Below are 14,998 nucleotides of genomic sequence, written 5' to 3'. Positions count from 1 at the left end.
GAAGGAAACAATCATTTACATTTAATGCACTTGAGGTCATCACGTTGTGTTTAAAAGTGCTGCAGACGTAAGGGCTCAGTGAAGTGTACAGTAGGCTACGACAGAGTCCACTGTACAATAATAGGCTTCAATACAATGCACAACAACACTGTTTGCATAAGTAAAAGTCATACATATGCATCACATCCATAACTGCAACTGATCGGTGCATGCAAGTTTTTGGACATTTTTGAATTTAGGAAATGCCCAGCTTTTGAAAGACTTACTTTTAAATCCGTAATTTAGGACTTTTGTACTTTTAGCGATATTGCACCACCCCCTAGATGTCAAAGGTCACCAAATTGTTTAGGTGTTCCCAGGATGACGTCATGACTCTATATACAAAGTTTGGTTAAGATATGTTAAAGGGTTGCTGAGAGATGGGCTAACTTCCTGTTTGGTGACTTAGCCATTAAGTTTGATTGATTGTCACGGCCAAGCACCTTTAGATTTCAAGAAGCTGTTGAATGCACTCGTGTGTCATGGAAACCTCGTTTGTGAAAAACGGATGAACGGGTCAAAAGCTAATAAACATTCAACTTTGACCTGTTGGTGGCGCAAGAGCTCTTGAGCTAGTGTTGCCTACACATTATCACCACTTGAACCCAAGTAATGGGTGGTCTGCTGTTAATTCTGCTATTATTACAATATTGGGGAATTATTACATTATCAGGACTTGCGAAATGAAGGCTAACCTGATAATGTAATAACCTCCCATTAATGTTATACTTTATTAAATTATTGGTAAAAAAGTGTATTACATTATTGGGAAATGCACTTTATTACATTATCGGGAAGTTATTACATTATCAGGTTTTATTACATTTTCAATGGACTCAAGTGCAGATTTTTATTACATTATCGGGGTATTACATTATCAGGAATTTATTACATTATCAGGTCCTACATGCACCTTCAGTATTTTTTGGTGCAAGCTTTTTTTCAGGACATTATTTAACAAATTATGCTTTTAAAAAGGTGATGTGCACAAAATTCAGCCATTTCAAAAAGTGTTTTTTATTGTTATTATTGTCTCTATGATTGAGAGGTTATTTTATCTATCGAAGCCACAGCAGCCACAACAGCTACACGACAGAATGATCCAGCTGAAAAAAATCACAAGCCTCACTCTTACCCCAAAGATTTCCTTTCTTCTATTTATTCCAGTCCAATTCGTCTGGGAGAGCCGGTATAACTCCAGATATTTGGATTAAGAATTTATAAACTGGAGATAATGTTTCTTCATCCAGCAGACTTTAATGTAGTGGAGTCCTGTCTTGTTGGTAAAGGTTTGAACACTCCTTGCAAACCAGAAATCACACAAACATCACCATAGAGACACCAACACAAAGTGCAATCTCACTTTTACACCACACGAGGGAGACAAAGCTCTGAGAAAAATGTAGGGAATTGTCTTGAAATCTAATTTTCATACTTACTTGCTGACAGGATGAGAAATAGAATAATTCTATATTAAGGGATTAAGATGTTTTTGGATGCCTCAGAGCTTAAATATTTGATTTGTTAACCATAATAATAAATACAGTCATTGCAAAATAATCCGCACATTAGGTGTCATTTTTCAATATATATTCATTAGGGAGCTTTATTGTGGCAGTATTAACATATAAAACAATCCATGTTTTCTTTTATAACATACAAACATTCAAAATTTTCACTTCACAAAGTTCATAAGGCTTGGTTGTCCCAGAAGAGAGGGGGTCATTACTTAGGGATTTTTTAAAACTTTTTTCTTATTTTTTTAAAATTAAATCTCCCAGAGTTTCTTATTAAAAGAGAAAAACAAACAAACAAACAGAAAATAATCTGACTAACCAATAAAACAACAAATCAGTCTGACTAACAATCAAAAACAACAAAGTGACCGTGCAAGAGAATCTGCTACTGTACATGCCCACACAACACTGAAATCATATAATTAACAACAGCTTATTTTATCCTTATACCATGTGACGTCCAATAGTTTTGCATATAGTAGACCTGAGTTCAAATATTTAAAATCTTAAATAAATTAATCAAAAGTAATATTTGTGTGTTAGTTTGAAACAGCTTTGAATTCCGGTTGTCTGTAAAGCATTTTTGTTTTATTTTTTACTGATAATTTAAAGGCAGGTAATTAAATTTAAGGTTTATAAATACTTGACTCATGTCAGGAACTTAGTAATAATACCTCAGATATGACATCAACTGGTGTGTGTGATCTCAATGATGTTTATAATCACAGTTTTATGTAAGTGCAGGCAACAAAAGTTGTAGTCTCGGTCCGTCTATATGCTGTAAAACACATGTAGCTCAAAACAAGAGCTAAATCTCAAAGGAGTGAACTTCCCCTTTAAACTCATAAAGGCTAAACTGATGAATGAGCTACAAACTAATAAAATGCTACAGTGTCACATGGGGCCAAAGATCTGTTTTTATCACAGAACCAAAAGGCCTTTTGTTGTTTTAAATGAGCTGAGGTGTCATTTTACTTTCCATTCACTCGCTTCAGTGTTTTTTTTTAAACATCTTAAAAACTGAACATCTAAACAATTAATGTTCTGAATCTCAGTTAATAGCATGCTCCGTTAGCAATGAGGTTAGGGTGTTAGCGTTTAGCATCTGGCTTTAATGATTTACACACACAGCAAAAGCACGATGAAGCTAACTAATCAAATATTTTGAGCTGCTCTTTAAGAAATTGATGATATTTTAAGCAGCCATCAAGAAGTTCTCCTTTTTGTACAGAGACATTTTTTTAAGATCAACTGAGGGGAGGCCAACAGAAGTAGCATCCACATATTCAGTCTTTTCAAGCCAACGGTTAAAAAAGAGCTGAAACCCACTGGTTTGTATGATATCTTCCGAAATATGATCATTCTACTTAAACATTAGTACTCGGTTAGGTTTAGATTAAAGATTATGGTGTGGGTTAAAATAAGTTCTCCTGACGTAGTTACGTGTGTCACGTAGAATGTGATGAAGTTACATACTGTATGTAAGTTACATACAAGTTAACTTAATATAACAACATCGTCTTTTGGGACACGTTCAGTCTAAACACTATCTTTTACTATGTTTTGCTGAATTTCATGTTACCTCAAAACAGTATGTAACCAGTTTGGATGTATGTTTTCCCTTGTTCGGTGGGTGGGTCAGAGATCCAATTTGTAGCTAGTAGTCTAAGTAAACCTTCGGATTACAGTGTGGCAGTGTGCTTGCATTCACAACAGGGTGTTCAATGTACCACTGTTTTATGATATATACAAAAATTTGCTACGTTTTTGGGGGGTTGAACGTGCCCCTAGTTTCACAGGGGACACAAACAGCGGGTGAAAGCCCTGTGTTTTTTGACCCATCGATCCACCCCAATGTCCTTAAGAGCGTTGTCGCTCTTTATACTTCATCTGACTTCCTCCTTTGCTCCATAATTACTTCGGCCACTAGAGGTCGCCCCCAAAAAGAAACGTCAATATGGTCTAGAATAAACTGGGCCTCTTGGCTCACGATTACATGGATTATCTACGTGTTAGTGTCACCTTTTCTAGGTATAAGTACAAACATTGGATGAGAACAGCCTGTTGTATGACATGTCTGATTGGCAGAAAAGGCCTTAAATATCTCAATCTGTTTCCTCCGCTTGGTAAAAACACAGAGAACATGCATTCATCTAAGATGGTCAAAACAGCCAAGCCTAAATCTAGATCGCTTTATACGGACAAGACACGCAGAGGGAAGAAAGAAAGGAAATCCTTACCCAGATTGTTGTTTTTTTTGCCACAACTATAAACACAGTATTTACAGATGAGGGCATGCAATTTGCATTGAGAGGTCAGCGTGAGAGATACCCCGGCCCGGGTTAGTAGAAGGAGGATGAAGCACAGAAATAAAGGATCGACGCCGAGGACAAACTACGTCTGTACAGCTGTGTACATGAAGCCTATACAGATAATTTAAATCTACAATGAAACGCTCAAGCATTTTGGTACATGTGCATACTGGAGGAGTGACAGTTAAACATGAAGACAGGACGCTAGTTCATGATGATATCCCCCTCTGTTAGTTATCATGGGATGATGGTGATCATTTAGCAGTGCATACAGATCAGCTTCATCCACTACAGTGAAGCTCAGAGTTTGTGATGTTAAATGCAAACGTCGTCATCATAGTGGTTTGGCCCTTCGCTTGGTTTCAGCATTGAAACTCAGTGCATGTGCTGTAGTAGGAAAATAAATGCTTTGTCCCAAATAAGCTTTTGTTACTGCATATTTTCTATATGCATAAAGCTTGTTGATGCATAAAGTCTACAGAGTTCCATGACAACACAGCTGATAATATGAGGCAGCAACATTTGATTGATAATAATGAGAGGGCTTTGATGGTGATGTGCACTGCAGAGGCCTCTGTAGCAGCCGGCGAGTATGGAGAGTGATTTCTGAAAATATACTTTAAAGCATTAGCTCAGCTTAAATACTGTGTGAGAGCTTTGATAGAGAGATTAGCTCAACTAGAGCTAATGCTACTGACTGTCCACAGTATGGAGGTTCAGCCCAACGGTTCCAGATAATATTTATGGATGCATATGTATTTGAGTGAAATGAGGCTACAACGACACAGACAGTCTGCAGCCATATTAATGTCTAGCTGCAGACTTGGTATAAATACATACAGTGTTTGGATATTCATAATAGCATAATAGCAAGACATGTATGAATGTTATGGATAAACTATATGCTGTGATTAGATGATTCGTTTTTTTTCTCTTTTTTATGTATTTTTAGACATATATTTGTTATTTTGAACATAAACTGCTAATGCCCTTTCCTGAGAAGTTGATCCAAACTGAACTACATTTTGAATAGAACTTCTTTAAAAAAATAATAAAATACACATTTTCATTTGATCTGAAGTCATTTCTCATTGCTGTTCCTCTTTGTTTTATCTCCATGCAGAACCACAATACTGTAACTGACAGGCACTGTCATTATGATGAACAATCACAAGGTGAGGCTGTAAGTTCCCAAAAGTCACTGGTCAGCCAAATAATTACACAAGATTGTGTTACACAGACCAACCCCCAGCATTAAGTCACATTCTATAGTTAATTCTTTTCTATTTTACAAGTTCAGATATTTTTGCATCCCATCTCACTTTTTGAGTTTGATATCTCTTTGACTTGTCAGCTCTGGACGCAGCGTTGTCAGATTTACGATATGCATTTTTGTATGATAATTTTGCCCTCTGTATGATGCACCATTGTTGATGTCAAAAGTGCCATTATGTATTATAATTTGACCATTTTGGCATGCTTACAATAAGGAGCTGGGTTTTGTCTGTGCTTCTCTATTTTAATTCATTCCCTGACATGCAAAATATTTGTCCTACCTCCGTGTTTCTTATGTGACCTCCAATCTTGCTTGGTCTAAGCTCTATATTAAAGCAACTCTCAATTAGTTTGAACAACAACAAAAAACAAAATGTGGGTAGATTTGTTGGTGAGGTAAAATTACACATTTCTTCTATTTGTTCTTGTTCTTATGACTAGTGTACAATAGTTGTCCACAAACTATGATAACTTAAAGCCTCTGGTGTGATAGTTTAACATTTAACATCTGACAACACTGCCCAGACATTTTGGGAAGTCCAGACATGTGACCAGTGAATGTCCATGCACACAGCTTTATATCACATTTCTCAAACATCTTCCCCATCCAAATAATTACTTATAACTCTGTCATGTTGGTCACTGACATTAAAATGAGGATATACTATCATGTACAAACAGTTGCAGTCGTCTAAATGAGGATGCTCAATATGACGTCATCACAGATCTTCTTAGAAATGGCTACAAATCATTTCTAATTTGATTTAGTGACTAAAATGCTGCAAAACCTGCGACTGTACTTCTACTGTACCATGTTCGTTCAGTCTGATCAACATCTTCTACACCAGAAAACAACTAGAGAAAGACCTGTATGAGAGATTTAGACCATTAAACGCATAACTTGTCCCATCATGTGTCACGTAGCTGCAGAAGTATACAAACCCTCTTCTCTGGGCCTTTTGAGTTCACCATCCTATCACTTCAAATTCCTCTGCAAAAGTAGCAGACCACTGAATAACAAACGACCCAAAATCACGGTTTTACTCACCATTACAACACTCTAACTTTCCATCATAAGCCTACAGGTAACCTTTTCTTCCTTTAGTATCTCTTTATACTTTCTATGTTCAAACTGTGTCTTAAAACACACTGAAAGATGCACTAGTAGCCTCAATTAGTGAGCTTACATTGAGTTCAGAAGACATTTAGAAGTTCAACAAAACACACATCATCACAAAGAGACTAAAGTTTCTCTCCTCTGCCGCCCTCCTGTCTCCAAAATGACATCACATAATCTGAAACAGTTGTAATCTGTGGTCATGTGTAAAAGATTTGTGCTATAGCCTCTGTAGGAAAAACCCAGGGTGCTACCAGGCCAGCAAATGCTGATGGTAGTCTTAAAAAATATCTTAAATTTATCAACACCCATCACCCCGATAAACTTCAATAAATTTGCTTTTTTTTTTTGTAATCTTTTGTAAACTCTTAATCTCAAAATAAGCTCAAAGTAGATCCTCTGACTGAAAAATTCCTGAAAGATCTGGATCACATAAAAATGTACAAAACGTTAAAAACAACTTATTTAAGATTGGTATTAATTATCAATATTTCTCTTTTGTTTTTAAATATATATAATGTACCTCTGACTGTGGCTATTGTAGCGTTCAGTGACAATCATTTCTCTTTCTGTGCCCATCCACTCCGTCATGACTGACAGGCTCTGTGACCAATCAGGTGTTCCACCCTGATGGCAAGAATCAATCAGAATGGGTTGCGATATTTACCAGAGTCATTGCATCAGCTAGTCAGCATCAGGAGTGAACAGACCTTTAAATCTAAACAAAACTGCCCATTTTTTTTCTTTTCTGGATCTTTTTGTGACATTTTCTTGCCTCCTTTTTTATTTTCATGAATCTCTCCCTTCCACAGGTTTTTCCTTGAAAACTTACAGCATTACTTGTCCTCTTTCTTTTCAGTTCATCGCTGCCAAAAGTGTCTTAACAAGTGATTGGATCCTATGATTAAATCTTTCTCATCTCTCTTTTCTTCAAGATTAAGTTGCCAAAGAGGTGAAACAACTCTTCTTGTTTTTGAGTAAATTCAATTAGAAATAATGTTGTACAAACTCTTTTTAAAAACATTCTACTGCAATTGTGTTAGCCCTCATTAAAGATCCATTGCACCTGCTAATAAAATAAACTAAAGTTGCTCTTAAACAAGAGAAATTATTTCATCTCATTGGTAGACTGCTTCCTTTGTCTCACCAGTTGTTGAGACTGAATATAAGATTGAATGACATGTTAAGACAGACATTTGGGCATGTTTGTTCCCCCTGCTGTGACTCTTCACTCTCTCACTCTTGTTCTCCTCCTGCTCAGTCTGACCAGAGGTTCTCCATGGCCATGCTGATCCTACACAGGATCCAGCGCCGGAGTGGGCAGTAATACTCGTAGTGAAACTGCTCAAACTCCGGCGTCTGGCGGATCTCATGAAGGAACGACACGTCGATGTCTGACTCCAGCAGTAGCAGCAGTGTGGGCACAGTGACAAGCAGGACGCCCATTACCACGGCAACAAAGCGGGCCACGCTCAGCACACATGCGTTGACTCTCTCATTGGACGACAGCAGGCGCAGGCTGCTGGTCAGAACGCCACCCATTCTTCTTCTAGCAGCCTGTCGGGTGTGTTCGTAGGCCCGGTCTCGCTCCCTTTCAGCCTCCAGCTGGGCCTGGATGTCAGGGTCAGCATGGAGCTCTCTCAGCAGCCTGGCGGGGCTTTGGACCGGGGAGGAGAAGAGCAGGTCCACGCCTCCCTGACTGTCATCCACTGGGGAGGGCAGCATGCTGGCACAAGGGCTGGAGAGGACAGGAAGGATGACACGTTATCATATAATATGCAGTGGTTTCAGTAAAAGTACAAAACTATCTGCATCAAAATGTACCTAAAGCATCAAAAGTAAGAGTACTCATCATGGAGAATATCCCCGCTCAGATTGGTATTTATATTATGAATATATTATTGTACTATTTTTTTTTTGATGCAGCATTTTACTGTTGTCCAGGGTTAACATTAACTACTTAAATACTGTTATGTGGCTTGCTTTCTAAAAATGAAATAATTTTAAAATGATCATATTTTTCCATGTTAAGTCTCGACCTGAACAGTAACTAAAGCTGGCAGCTAAATGTAGTGGATTGAAAAGTACAATATTTGCCCCTAAAATATAGTGGAGTAGAAGTATAAAGATACAAAAAATGAAAATACTCAAGTAAAGTTCCTCAAAATTGTACTTACGTAAGTACAGTACTTGAGTAAATGTACTTAGTGACATTCCACTACTGTTAATAAGTAGGAATGAATCAGGGCCTTAAAGAAAAAGGGACATTTCGCAAAGGGGGATGTCTGAGCTGTTGTTTCCTTTATCAATAACAAAGATAGATACATTGGCAACATATTCTCATGAACGGTTTTTCTGATATCTTACAATATGGTTAACAATCACTGTCTTTTGGGTAGGTGTAGGCACTTAAACTACTTGGTTAATATTAGGAAAAACATCAGGGTTTGGGTTAAAAAAAGGACTTCCGTACATAACTAGAGGACGAAGGTTACGTAAGTGATGTATGTTGTTGAATGTGACGTATTTATGTAAGGGGAAGTACCCAATAGGACACCTGTTCACAAACTGTGTTTGACCCATCCACCACCACTCCTGTCCCTATAGGGACTGCCACGATCTTTATACTACATCACTTAAAAACTTTGAGGGGTTTCTAAGAATTCATTATTTTTGTAGGAAGTGCTACTTTGTGAACAAGAACAGCCTGTGCTAAAGACATGTCTGCCTCAAAAAATGGTGAATTAAATGCCCAGAAAATACAAGGCATACTGTAAAAGAGCATGTCAGGTGCAATGTACCATAGGAAAACAGTGAATTTGCATGTGTTTTGTGTAGATAGCAGTGCTGCAGCACCAGCACTGCTAAACATTCACCAGCTGTTTGCTGACTTTTGTCTTTGTCTGCCTTTGCTTGGTGCTGAGCAGGTAGTATTTTTTAACTTCTTCACAGAAAACAGCACTTGCTGCTATGAAAGCAATTAGAGTGAACCAAAACTTAGTTACAAACCAGAAAATCAAATAAATAAAAAAAGACCATTAACATTGATAACAGATTTGTTACAAAACTTCACAGACCTGTAGACGAGCTCAGAGATGGTGAGTGGGCCGCTGGCCTCGTCGTCGTCCTCCACTTCATCTTCAGCTTTGGGTGTCTGAGGTCGGAGATTTGAGGTTTCCATGGAAACACGGGGAGGCTGCAGGTCGCTGCCTAAAGCAGAGTTTCCTCCTTCATTACTCTGTTGCTCTGTGTCGGCAGGGGCAGCTGAAGGTTTGAGAGGAGACAAGGGAACAGAGTCCTTCACAGCAACAACACCTGGTGAACGGAAAAGACAGAAGATAAATGTTTTACATTACATCATAAACTGGGTTTAAATATTTAACTTGGGAATATATATTTACTATCAAGGAGTCCTTATGAGAAGGCAAATAGCAAAGCATCTTTTCAAGAAATAATCACTATATTTATTTTCATCTCAGCTGTTGCTGCTGTTGCACCTTTATTCTGTCCATTGATGTTTTCTGAGCATGAGTAGTTTCTGGGACAACATGTCATGTTTATACTTTGAATGCAGCACGTACACAAAACACAGTTATTTTGTATGTAACTAGGACAATGAGCAACTCCCAGCTGAAGCTTTTTATGCTGCAGTTGAACACTTTAGCCACATGATGGCGTTCCTGTATTTTCAAAGGATGGAGCACCCACAGATATTACCCATCATACTAACATGTACAATAACAAATTATTGCTAAAATCGCCTCAACCCTGAAAATTTGAAGTTAATTCTATTATTAGTTGACACCAAAATGGTCTCATCTGCTTGGCTCTAAGTGCATGCTGCAGCTTTGAAGGGACAGTTCAGCCCAAAATCAAAACTGCAGATTGTTTTGGTGTAAGTTGATGAGTGTTGATGTCTGCCTTCTCTAGAGTATAATGAGGCTATGTGGCACTCTGCTTGAAGTGCTTAAAGCACCAAAAATACATTTAAAAAACAGCATTGTTAAAGAAATCATTAATCCACAGACTTCGCTGTGAGCAGAACTATTTTCAATCTAGTATTGTTCTTACATGATGCTGTGCCATCTAGTGCCGTTATATTGGAGAGAAGGAAAACAACAACTCGGTGGGTGATATCTCTAACAGGTGGCAACTCGCAATGAAACTATCTAGAATGATAAAAAGCACTACTGTGTTTTTTATTTTGGGGTGATCTGTACCTTTAAGTCATTGCTGACCAACAAATGCTGGCAGGGGACATTAACTGTGAGTGTGAGTTTCAACTGTCACTGGGTTTACGCAGGCTGCTTTTAATTTAGTTCCATTACAGTAAAATGATGCTGCAGTGAAACAGTCATCCCTGCTGATGTGACGTAGAAGAGTACACAATATGTGTGTGTGTGTGTGTGTGTGTGTGTGTGTTAGCAGATGCACTTCACTCTGAGGTGTTGACTTAATGATGAGTTTCTCAAACATCTGCGTCACTGTACATGTTGAATCTAATTATGAGAACCTGTGTGTGTGTGTGTGTGTGTGAGAGAGAGAGAGAGAGAGAGAGAGAGAGAGTGTGTGTGTGTCTGTCGGTGTGTGTGTGTTAAAAATAAGGCCAGCTGTCTTCTTGCCATGGTATAAGAGGTGGGGGATAAACATCCAGTGGCATATGATTCAGCTAGTCAGACTCAGAGAGAGAGAGAGATCACAAGATCTAGTCTGTCTATCTATCTAGTCTGGACTCTCTCTCTCTCTCTCTCTCTCTCTCACACACACACACACACACACACACACACACACACACACACAAATGCTGACGAAATCACAGCATACTTGTGTTTGTTTGAACCCCAAGGCCAAACTGACTAATCAGTTACCATGCCAACTGATTCAGCTATGGGTTGAGAGAAATTAAAGAAGGACCGAGCAGGAGGGAGGGAGGGAGGGAGTGGAAAACCTGAGGAGCGAGCAGTGACAGCTACCATGGAAACAGAGTCAGCAAAAAGGCAACGAGTGAATGAACTCGGAGAGAGTGAGGAGCATTAAACCTAAAAACAGGGAAGCAGGAGCAGAAGAAACACAGAGGAGAGGAAGCTGGAAGTCTTAATTCAACAACTGAACAAATGTGCTTGCTGCTTTAATAAAATATTGCATCAGTACCTGGCCAGAAATAGTTTACATTTGCCATAATTCATCATCTCACAGTGCACTGTTGTACACCACTTAAAGAGCAGTACACAGTGGTAATAGAATACTGATCGATTTAGTGGAAAATATACAAATCACTGAACTAAATGTGAGAAATTTTCACATTTGGGTCTCAGTTGTCCTCAAAATGATGTGTCTGATGTGTTAAAGTAACTGTATTATAGTGAAGAAAAATAGGAAATAATTATACTACTCCAGGCTGATAATAATCTACAGGTTTACAAAAATTACACACGCAATGATGAAACTGTATAGAGTTTTGTGCAACTGATCAACGATGACTGATCCACCTTAAGAGGAGACAGTACAGGTGAATAGGGTCATTTTAAAAACATATAGTTATCACCATGAAACTTCAGTTTGTTATTTACATTAAGACAATAATGTTTTGCATTGCAAGTTTTCTGAAATGTAATGTTTTGATATGCAAATGAGGAGTGAAATCATTAAATATGCACTAATTTGCATAAAATTCCAGGATATAAATCTGAAAATTGGATAAAATATTATTAAGTTATTATTTTATTCTGCTGATATATTCTATTCAACATTTTTTTATAGGAGTAAATTGGGATAGCTCCTTTTATCATTTCATAAATAAGAAAATACTGTCAAAAGCCATAAAAAAATACATTTTCATCATGTTTTTAGGAACAAAATGTTATGTCATATATATCAGGGTATGAGTGATCGACAGAACCCTGTGTTAAATCTTTCAGAATATAGTTAGGAATAAAAATGGTAAGTTAAGATTTGCAAGTGAAACAAATCATGATCCATCCATCCATTAGCGATACGTGTTTACCCTTGAGGGTTGGGAGGAGGGCTGGAGCTGATCCCAGCAGACACTGGGGCGGGTTGCCAGTCAATCAAACATTCACACCAACAGGCAATTTAGCGTTGTTAACTCAACCTGCATGTCTTTGGGCTGTGAATGTGGGAGAAAACCAAGATAATTTGCAAACTTCAGACAGAAAGGCCCTTCAGGAGCGAGTCCAAAGACATGCAGGTTAGATAAATTGGCACCACTGAACTGCCTGTGTATGAATCCCCTAAGTCCCCCTGCAACTTTCTAGATTAATTAGAAAAGTTATTTATTAGCAATACTCCCAATAACAGGTCAGGCAAAGCTATGTTTACATGCTTTAGGGAATTAACACGTCCATGTTGTATGTGTCCAAATCACAACTTTAAGCTCATGAATACATAGCGGTCAGAAAGATCCCAACTCAAAAAATGGGACCATCTGAGCAGCATGTGCAACTGCTATGTTTGTAGTATTTTATGGGAGCTGAAGGGAGAGGTCATATTACTTCACTGTTAACAAATCAGTCACAACCTTTATGCAGTCCAATTTCCAAGGCATGAAAACAAAAGTGTTCTCTAAGCGCTTGTGTTTTTTGGCTGCTCAGAAGCTTCTTAAATATTAATTGCACAGCTTGAGCTGACTGAAACTGCACTGTATATGGAAATGGCACCATTATTATTGATGTAAATTATGTGGGCAGCAATGTTCACTTACACATCATGACTAAATAAACCTGACCTGTACAAACAGTTTTATTCTTTAGGTCAGAACTAAGCAATCCACTCAACACTACATCACAGTTACTCTGCTGCTGCTGTTTTCATATTTATAACACTGTCTGCTTTCTGTCCTGTTAGCTCAGATACAAGGCTCTCCTCAGAAGAGGTGATTCACACTACAAGGCGCTAGATTCTTGAGTGGCCAACTACACGCACACAAACAAACAGTCATGCACACACACAGCAAGGTTTTCCCCTGTTATGCAAGTGTTGACAGGCCTTTTCATCTTTGTCCTGCAACCTCATCTTCGACACCCAAACACCTCCAAAGTATATTTATCTGAGCATCTGTCACATTTACTCAGCTCTTGTCCTCGTCAATTTGATTTCACAACTCATGAAGCAACACTTTAGAAATATTTAATTTCAGCAGCGTATGCATGTCAGTTACTTTGTTAACTGAAACTGAAAAAATGTGATGGTACAACCTCTTATACTCTCCCTCTGTGTTGAGTTTCATGTGAAACAGGATCAGCTGTTAAGCATCACTGCTAAACCTGATGAAGATCCAGTGTTGGGTCAAGGACACACCAACAACATGAGTAAGTGAAGGGAAACCCTGAAGTCCCTGTCTTATATCCCTGAAATAAATCAAGCAAAAATACTGGGAGTGTTGTTACCAAACTTCTGTTAATCAAACCAATCATCACCAATATTTAATAAAAACCTACAAGGAGATATCATGTTGAATCACTATTCATATTTTTTCCAAACTTTTTTCTCTTCTAGAAATTCTTGCATTTAACAACTATTTAAGATGGTTATTCAGTGTTGTAGCAGCATTCAAAACTTTCTTTCACAAATCTGCCATCCAAATATTGATAATCCCTTCCTCATTCCCTCAACTAGTTGACAAACCAGTCTATATGTATGTTTTACAAATCCAGACGGAAAACATAGCAATCTAAAGTATTGTCTTATACTGTAGCTATTAATAGTTTAAGAGTGGATTATACTGTATGTAGTTACTTCAACACACACACACACACACACACACACTCATATTAAATGGGTCTCTTGAAAGTCTCAGGATGTTTGTCAGATTACACACATGCGGTTGCCACAACAAACTTGGCAACCCAACTTCTGGGCTGAACTACTTCATACATCAGGCTGTTCTCATCCACTGTTCGTACTTACACCTTAGGAAAGTAATGCACTATAATCCTTGACTGTAGGAAATATGTATAAAATATGTATAATGCTGCATCACACTGGAAAGGTGAAGGCCTGTATTCTAGTTTTCAAGTCATGTGTTGCACATGATCAATGAAACTTAACTGAATGCCACTAAACTTTACGAAATTGCAAGACAAAAGATGCACTTTAATAAACTTGTATGCATCCTGATGACACATTTCTGCCTTTTTGACACCCAATCTTACTCTGTTCCAGTGTATTTTTTGGATGTCCAGCAGTGATTCCAGCGATGCGTCCCCCCTGTCCCACCAGCCGTACATAAACATCCCGGGCCGTGTGATTGGCAATACGTAAATGCAGGCTCCGCCGTGTTGTTATCTTCACCTGGCACCTCAAGGCCTCAGCCACCACTATCGTTGATTCACGTTCATCTGTAGACTCCCCTGGGTGGAATACTTCAAGAGGCCCGGCCTGTCCTTCCTCCATTCCCTCACCCTTCAGTCTCTCTGGGGTCAGCCCGAGTCCCCCTACCCTGCCCTGGTTCCCACAGCTCAGGGTGTCGCTAATGTTAGGTAGGTCGCTAACTCCCAAGTCGAAACTGCTCTGCATGAGGCCACCGCCGACATCACTGCTGTTTCTGTGCTCGAGAACCTCCATCTTTCGGTTGGATGACAAACCTCAGCTGTCTGCGGTCAGACCCCCACGCCCAGACTGACTGGACTGCCAGCTGAGCTCTCGGGCCGGGATGAGTGCAAACACACACACGCGCCTATACGTACACACTGAGAGAGACGATGAGAGACGTACACCAG

At 38.7% G+C, this 14,998-nt stretch overlaps 1 protein-coding gene across 3 annotated transcripts in view; it reads right to left on the bottom strand.

Annotated features, from left to right (window-relative positions):
• Positions 1-1,764: 1,764 nt before the first annotated feature.
• frmd3 (FERM domain containing 3) overlaps positions 1,765-14,998 on the bottom strand; it is a 63,572-nt gene continuing 50,338 nt past the window's right edge. For all 3 annotated transcript variants that reach the window (XM_059337120.1, XM_059337121.1, XM_059337122.1), the window contains 2 exons: positions 9,338-9,575; positions 1,765-7,998 (listed from right to left, as the gene is read on the bottom strand). In XM_059337120.1, coding sequence (XP_059193103.1) covers positions 7,518-7,998; positions 9,338-9,575 — 719 coding nt within the window. In that variant the 3' untranslated portion in view covers positions 1,765-7,517. The remainder of the gene's footprint in view (positions 7,999-9,337; positions 9,576-14,998) is intronic.

This window comes from Centropristis striata, chromosome 7, assembly GCF_030273125.1.
Source record: "Centropristis striata isolate RG_2023a ecotype Rhode Island chromosome 7, C.striata_1.0, whole genome shotgun sequence".
Taxonomy (NCBI): domain Eukaryota; kingdom Metazoa; phylum Chordata; class Actinopteri; order Perciformes; family Serranidae; genus Centropristis; species Centropristis striata.
The sequence above is the reverse complement of the archived record's forward strand: the minus strand, read 5'-3'. Positions and strand labels throughout refer to the sequence as shown.